Raw genomic sequence first — 8,463 nt, 5'->3', positions numbered from 1 at the left:
AATATTCTAAGGGCCTATATAATAATTTCATTGCAACATAAATATAATGCTGCAGCTACTATATATACAGCAACATTTATGTACCATAATTACAGGTAACGTAATCCCCTAACAGATTCTGAAGAACCAGGATGCGGATACACAAAACTCTAATATAGCAAGTTCTCACCCCAAACACATCAGACTTGCAGAACATGAGGTATCTATCTAGGCACAAACATAAGCATTTGACAAAACTGTCAGTCCAGAACTGTTCAGACTTGTTAAAGGAAATTAGTTTAATTTGCTTTACCTGCTGTGACTCTTGCAGCAAAAATTTCAGCTCCATTCTTACAGATGCTAAACCACCACCTTGTGCCCCATGAAGACTACAATAACTTAGAAAAACTCTTAGAAGAGCTTGGTTCTTCTGCAGCCACCACTTCCGTCTTTCAGCATGTTCTCGTTTTGCTTGTAACCTACGTCGTTCTATCTGGTGCCGTTCATAGGAACCAATGTCTGGCTTATCCATAATATCCTCATGATCGAGTAGATCCCCATTTACTTTGGTATATGTTTTACAGTAGTCTTTGCCACCTGCTTCATGGTTGCATATTTCATGCATAGCAGCAATCTCTTTTTCAAGCCAGTTGTACAGCTGAAATCGGAGTTTTCCTCCATCTACCTCATAACCTGTAGCCAAAGTCCTCAGTTCAGTCATTAGGATCTTCAAACAGGCTCTGAACTTGAGTTGTTCAGCAATAACATCAACCTCAGTGTCTCCAATATCAGAAATCTCTCCATGTGGTGTTTGTGAGACGTTAATGTCTGAGGTTTTCTTATCTTGTTCTTCATTCTCAGAACTGGATTTTGAATTTTTCATCATTATGCCAACATCCTTATCCTCATCGTCTGACTCACTTTTGTCTTCACCCCAGTCAAGGGTAAGAGGCTCATCATCAAATTTTACTGCTGGCTGACTCCAGTCAAATTGTGCTGAAGATTCAACAGTACCCTCCAGCTCAAAGGAAGTTGAAATTGGCTTTGACCAGTCTATAGCACCACTTCCAGCACCACCCCATAGGGCTTTGGAATCTTGAATACCAGCCTGTATTGGAGGACTAGATACATCTTTTTCTGTAGGTATAGTAGACTTTTTTCTTATTTTGGGAATTTTGGAAAGAACTTCAAGGGCTAGTACAGGACAACCCACTTTAAAGTGAGCATTTGCAGTAGTGAAGAATAATTTTCTTTCTATAAGATTAATTTTATCAACAAAGCTTTTTTCAGTTTTTAGACCTAAGGTGGCCAAAGTCCCCTCTGGTGAGCTGAAGTATCTTCGGATGAGCAAAGGGTGGGTCCGAAGATAATTGTAGAAACTGAATACCACAGGATTGCATGACTTGACAATAACTAAGGAATTAAACAGATATGACATCTATTGACAATGGCTTTCAAATGGTATTATTTTGCTTTGCAGTATTTCCTGCATTACAAAGATGTATCAAAACACAAAACCAAAGACAGTTTGGGGTCTAGTTGCCAAAACAAAGCAAAAGTATTACTTACTCCCCACAAAAAAAGATTAAAGGTATGAGTTGGATGAGTAGAAAGATAAGAAATACTCACATTTGCTTCGCTGCTATATTCCACTCATCTAAGCCTACAAGAAGCTGATAAGGCCAGATGGATATTTTCCTAGGGTAGGGAATATACTATAGAAATGTATGGAGCCACCTCTCTGTCACTTAACATTAATCTCAAAAGAGACGGGATAGGAAGCCCTGCTTGACAATGGTGATTCCTAGAAGCAAGAATGAGAACTTGAAGTCTGCTGGAAAAGACTAGCCAGCACTAAGTAGTAGAGAGGTATTATAGGGAAGTACCAAACAAGGAAGGCCCTCCAGAGTTTATCTGACAGCAAAACTAAGTTCAATACAGGGGGATTGGAGAGAAGCCCCTGGAAGAAATTGGGGAAAAAAAATGAAGAAGAAATTGAGTGGGCTAGTATATAATCCAATTAATGATTTCAGCATAATCGCATTTCAAGAAAAGGGAGTACGTGCATACACAGAAAGTATTACCCCTTCTCTACTCTGTCTTAGAGAATTCCATCACACTAATGTTTTCTCCTTACCTGGGTTTTCATCGTCATCTTTAGGTGTTTGTTCCAATAAAGTGTCCAGTGCTCTAGTGTAATCTTTCATTATCCAGTATGCAATGCTTCTCAGAAATGGATCGGAATGCAACTTAGTACAGCTGAACCCAGTTCCATCTTTATGGCAACCCAAAATTTTTTCATGAAGAATGGAGGTGTATGTGGCAGAGGTTTCAAACTCTGATTCGTATAAACGAGCAATAACCATAGCCAACTGGATGTCTTCCATTTTCTCAAGGCACACCTATGATAAGAAAGGTGGGAAAAGGTCTCTTTATAATGAAAAGGTTGTTTTTTAAAACAACAATGAAGTGAATAGCAATATATGTTTACAGAACAGATTTTTTATCTCATATCTGATCTTTTGTGTATATATTCATTTTTGAGTCAAAAATGTGGTGAGATATATCCAAATGACATTTTCTTCCATGTTTGGGAAGAGGTGATCTGACTTCTATTTCAGCAATTCTAGTATGCATGGCAGTGCATCAGCATGACAAAAAAAATAATATACCAGTAGTAAAGGTAAAGACGTTATAGCTAGTTGAATAAACTTAGCTTTCAACTTTAATGTTAGCACATCACTGGAAAGATTTTCTTCCACTGACTCATCTGCAGAAATGTACTTTCACAGGTAAAGACTCACTGACTGCATACAATAGGAAGGATAAATAAAAGTTCTCTAATTTCTTTTATCTCCTGAGATATGTTGCCTAAGTTATGACCCTGCTGACAACTCTCACCTCCCTTTTGGCAGGAAATATCACTGCTCCACTAAAAAGGGATTATCAGGATGCTTCAAAAGAGCTCTCTGATTTCCTTTTTATTTTTTATTTTTTTAACTTGATGTTCTAACATTAGGAAATGCAGAATAGTTGGAAACTGAACAGAGCATTGCAACAACTTAATTACAACAAACCAAAGTTTTGCCAGTGGGTTTATGACTGCTCTTCCCAGGAGCCATTCTACTGAGAACTGATGTATTTGAATACTTCTGGCCTTCAGATTATCTTCTAAGCTGTTTTTAACAGTAGTGTGAAAGTAAATGGCATGTCTACAGGGCACAAGGGGGTCATGTATAGACATCCCCTTTCTGCTGCCACACTGTGAAAAAGATCAGCAGAACAGCTTTTAAGGATGCAGTTACGAAGTTCAAAGTAGAAACTGAAACATAATTTCTCAAAAGCTAATACCTCTATAGCATCTTTCAGTGAACCTGCTAGCAAGAAAAATGCAGCTGATTGTTCAAAGCGTTGTTTTCCCAACAAAGCAAAAGCATTTTTTAAAGCAGCTTTTCGCCATCTGTCTTCACTGAAGTTGTGGCTGAAAAAGGCAGTCATCTTTTCATCATGCTGGGACCTGCATAAAGAAATGTAATATATACAACTTATATAATCTTAGGATACAATCAATTGAACAACACCAATTAAACTCTAATCCTGAACGAGTTCTGTTTCGCATTCCTGGTTCAATTATGATTTAATCAAACTTACAGCTAGTAGAACTCACCTAAACAGACCCCACACCACTGCCTTTTTCTTCATAGCAAGATAAAAAAGTGCAGCATCTAAGGCATCATTGTTCCTCTGGAATGAAGCTTTTGCAACCTATAAGTAAAAGTAAGCAAAACCTATAAGTAAGCAAAATCTAGTATTATTACTGCAAATATAAAACTTGCTTTTAACCTAAGAACGTATGTTCTCTGTCAGAGAGGATGGTCTGGGTGACTATTTACATAAAGCAACAGTAATTTCTTTCAGAATGTTTTGCAGAAACTGATTTTTTGATAGGTGACAGCTCATTACACAGTTAATGTTCTTAAGGTTCAGAAAAACAGCACTACTGCAGATATTAACACTTCCCCCCCACCACTACAGTGGGACGTTACAACCATGAAAATAAAAATCTTTTCATCAAAAGTGTTACAGTAGCTCATACTATTAGGAGAAGTTCCTCTTGCAATTCATTATTTACATATTTGTAAGCTAATACAAGTATTTCTTTAATGACCTTTTTTTTTTTTTTTTTTTTTTCCCCTGTATAGGACTAGGCAATGTAACTGCATTAGCTTTAGAGGACTAGAATAATTAAGTTTTGCTCCTGGATTCAACAAATATTCTGTAACACTAAAATAAATTATTTTTACAACCTCTGAAATTTAGTAAACTATGAAGTTCCACAAACAACTCAAAGAGTACATTAATTGTTGTAATTCAGAGCAAAGACAAATAATCAAATAAATCAAATCCATCAAACTTGATAAGAAAGCTGAAAATCTTATTAAATTAAGAATTTAAATCTCTTGGATACCTACAGGAAACATTTTAAAATAATATCTAAAAAATATACTGTATTTTATCTATTATTAGAACTCCCACAAAAAAGCTCTGCATGAAAATAGGATTTGATGTTATTTTGGTTTTATATAATACAGGTGTATATTTCTATAAAACACTATTTTTGTGACTCTCCAGAAAGGAGTAAAAGCTGCACTTATTTTCTGCTCAGGCCTTTTATGTTCTGTACTATTTTATTATCAAACCCAACAGAATTTACAAGAGGATTTTTTATGCATTTTGAAAATGAAATGGTTATTTCTTAAATAAGACTCATTATTGAATAATTTCCTGTTTCATCAATAGATATATGCTGTCACATATATCTGAAGAAGGATTGTTCTTAATATAGAGTAATATAATCTTAAACATACTGTGAAATGTGGGGGAAATGATTAGGTCTTCCAGAAATGGCTTTCCTAACTCAAATGTGGTAAATCAGAACTGCCAACATTATCTAACACTACTAATGTTTTGGTGCTGGATATGGAAAAAAACAAACAACTGTTAAAATAGTAGCTGGGCTGCAGTACAAAGGGATCTGCTCTACACAAGTCATCCTAAGTATCTGTTAGAGCATAACAGCACATAACTATATTTGTAAGCAATAAAAATACCTTCTCAATACACCTTCGGAGTGTGTTGATATTCCTGACCCACCAACCTATACCCATAGCTCTTAATTCAGACCACTGTGGGTCTCCCTTCTGGATAGCTGGAATCATGTTGATCAACTCCTCCTCCGCCTCAGAATGAAAAGCCCATGCAAAATGACAGGTAGATAGGCCTAAACAATAACATAATAAAATTCAGAAAATTAAAACTTGTTAATAAACAAATGGAATATGTTAGAGAGGCAAATTTTTTTTTGCAAAGGGAGTTTTGCAAAGAGTGTTGGTAGATGTCAGAGCAACTGTTTGTCACAACTGTTCAAGAAAGAGTGGAAGCATCTTTTTTCTTTCTCTGTGAAATACATGCTTCCCTTCGGTGCTTCCTCCATTCCTTTCCAGCAACCTGTTTATATACGTTCTTGAGTTTCGTATGGTGCTAGATAGAAGCAAAAATATGTAATCTCAGAGACAGATCCATCCTGGCCCAGAAATCTTTCTGTATGCTGTTGAGGCAGTAATTGCTTTTCTTTCTGTATGTCAGAACAGCATTTATTCAGAGCAAGAAAAAAACCTGCTGTGATGAAAATAATAAAATTATCTTAGAGGGAAGATAAAATTGTACTTCTGTAAAGCAAACCCTTCAGTCCTCCAGCAGAAACAATGTAAAATATGATACAATTTGTATGTTATCTGGTGGGGGAAATTATTCATGCTCAAACTGAATGGCACAGAATCTCTCTTCTGTTCTAGAGCTTTACATTTTTGTCTGTTCACACTGCATGCAGGGAAGCATATACTTTGCAAAACAAGGGCCTTAATGGAATAGGTGTCATCTAAAATTAATATGGAGATAATAAAAGTATCACAATATAAATCAAATATTATCAGGTCCTGTCAGCTCAACTGGATAAAATGAAAGTAATGCCACATTCCAAGAATTACCTTGGTGAAGTAGCTGTACTCGATACAGAGGTGGTAGTGATGTCAGAAGGCAGGTGTGCAAGCGCATAGCCAACAAATATCGTAAGCCACATTCATCCAAGGTATCTCTTCCTGTAAAATACAAAATACTGACTTTAGAATATGCAGATGACTACAGGGGCATATATATGACTTACTGTATGCAGCATGTAAGGAATGTATGTTTCTAAATTTGTTGTTTGTGATAAAGTATTATGCTTGAAATACAGTAATTTATAAAATGTTTTTTGCTCTACTGTATCTAATCTGAATAACTGATACTCGCTTTCAGCTTTTTTAATCCCAAAATACTCAAGGAGTAAGCTTGCCTTAGCTGGGAAGAGCAAGAATGTTAATTTAATAATATGCTCATTACTAACCTGAGTAATTCTTATCTCTGTTCTCATCTAGTTCAGTGCTTGTTGTTGCCACGGTGTCTGCCAAAGCTACGAGGAACATCTGCTCTAGTCGAGTGAGGCCTGGCAGACTTGAGTGCATCAGGTGACTTGAAAGGACACTGGCATGTTCTCGGCCAAAGTAAGTCGGACCATATTGTGAGAGATTAATAACTTTGGATTTACTTTCCCTCTTTTCAGGCTCGAAATCAATAAAGTCATCAGTTGTGACAGGCTGAATCTGGAATAGATCTGAGTACTGATCCTCTGTTTTTCTTTTAGCACGATCTTCAGATCCCTGAGGTATTTTAGAAGTTTCTTCAGAAATGTAAGTGGCATCTTGATCTGCAGCAAGCAGAGCATAAAGTGGCAGTGGGGGAATGGAGTCTATCTCTGTGTAGTCTCGAGTACCATCTTTTCCAGCTGTGATGGTATCCTTTGCAGTACTACCACTTACACTAATGGTGCGAGAAAGATGGCGTTTAGGACCAGTTCCTTCTCCAGCTTCTGTGTCTTTAACTATCGCAACTTCTCCTGCAATACATTTAACTAAATGTGACAGAATGGCTTTGGCTCGGCGAACTTTACCCAGATCCATAAGTTCTAATAGCTGGGTTGGATGATACTGAGGGAGAGTAGGTGAAAGAACGTGAGCAGCTTCAAAAAGGCCTCCGTCTTGAATTACAGTTGGAGTGCCAAAAACATCATCCACAATACCTGCCCCATCAATTACACTGGTCTTCTTTGCTATCAAGCTTGCTCTGAGTGGATCTTTAGTTGCTGTGTCTTCAGTAGTGAAAATATCACTTTCACCATCACCAAACTTGACAGCGTGTTTCCACTGTGCATAAACATGCATTTCACAGTCCATTCCCACCACCAGTATACCATCTCTCACCCAGGAGAGAGAAACAGGTAGTGAAGGAGTGCCATCTACAGATGATACCAAATCAATTGATCTAAGCAACACCCACTTTGACTTTATACCTTGTTTTATGCTTCCACCTAGTGGTAAAGTAATAACAGCTACACCTTCTTTGCTGCTTGTTTGATCTGTTACAATTCCTGAAAGTCTTCCGTACATGAAGATGTTGGCACCAACTCCAACTGTCAATATATGTGAACCATCTTCTTTTGATACCCAATCCAAATGCACCAAATGCTTGATACTGGGCACCAGGCATTTGTCTTTATTCAAAAATGCATCTGATTTACTGTAAACAAATAAATTACTATCTACACTGACCCTTGAATCAAGGACACTTCCAACCCTAACTAAATCATCCAGTTGAATTGTCTGTTCCAAAACCCATTCTGATCCTCCTGTAGACTCACACTCAAGTATACAAACATGCATGGAAAATTCTTTTGAAACAAAACCGTTATGCTGTATGGGTTGTTTGTATGCTACTGCAAGACGTCCCGTGTAAGAACAGCTAACGGCAACTGGCCTTCCTACTATGGTGACTGTACTGCTGTTGTCTTCTCCTTCATCATTCATTAAAGGCCATTTTCTCCAATGATATTTTTCCCTTTCTTCATTTTTGCTGTTCAGGTCTTTTTCTACAGTACATCTCCAGAATCGCACTCTGTTGTCTGAACATGATGTTACTATCAAGTAAGGTGCAAGGCAGACTGGATATATTGATGAAGAACTCAAATGACCTGAAGTCAGAACAAACATTTAGTATCAGTAATAAAAAGTCAAATACCTACATGAGACAGACACAACATTGTAACTACTAATAGAGAACTTTTCAATTTGGTGTTTTTTTTTTTTTTTTTTTTTTAACTTTGACCTGGGTATGGGCAAATGTTTTAAGACGGATAACAGTCTTAACAGTTTAGATGTTAATCACCTGCAGTTCTGGTCACTATTCAAGGAAAATAAACTTGAACTAAACTAATTCAGAAAAGGACTGTTAGAATAATAAAGAAATACAAAGCTTCAATCAGATACAATAAGGGAAATTAAGATTAGGCTTGTGTAGCCTACCAAAATGAAACTTAAGAGGGGCACTATG

General features: G+C 36.9%; 1 protein-coding gene across 2 annotated transcripts in view; it reads right to left on the bottom strand.

The window, feature by feature from the left end:
* Positions 1-61: 61 nt before the first annotated feature.
* The window catches only part of LOC311442590 (dmX-like protein 2), a 36,040-nt gene continuing 27,638 nt past the window's right edge, over positions 62-8,463 (bottom strand). Inside the window, exons 18-24 of one of the 2 annotated variants that reach the window (XM_084531967.1) lie at positions 6,425-8,104; positions 6,027-6,137; positions 5,091-5,260; positions 3,647-3,744; positions 3,331-3,496; positions 2,117-2,381; positions 62-1,392 (exon numbers count right to left, since the gene is read on the bottom strand). In XM_084531967.1, the coding sequence (XP_084388093.1) occupies positions 77-1,392; positions 2,117-2,381; positions 3,331-3,496; positions 3,647-3,744; positions 5,091-5,260; positions 6,027-6,137; positions 6,425-8,104 (3,806 nt within the window). In that variant the 3' untranslated portion in view covers positions 62-76. The other variant, XM_084531968.1, reaches the window with a different exon arrangement.

Source organism: Aythya ferina (genome assembly GCF_964211825.1).
Source record: "Aythya ferina genome assembly, chromosome: 11".
NCBI lineage: Eukaryota > Metazoa > Chordata > Aves > Anseriformes > Anatidae > Aythya > Aythya ferina.
This window is presented reverse-complemented; position numbering and strand designations above follow the sequence as displayed.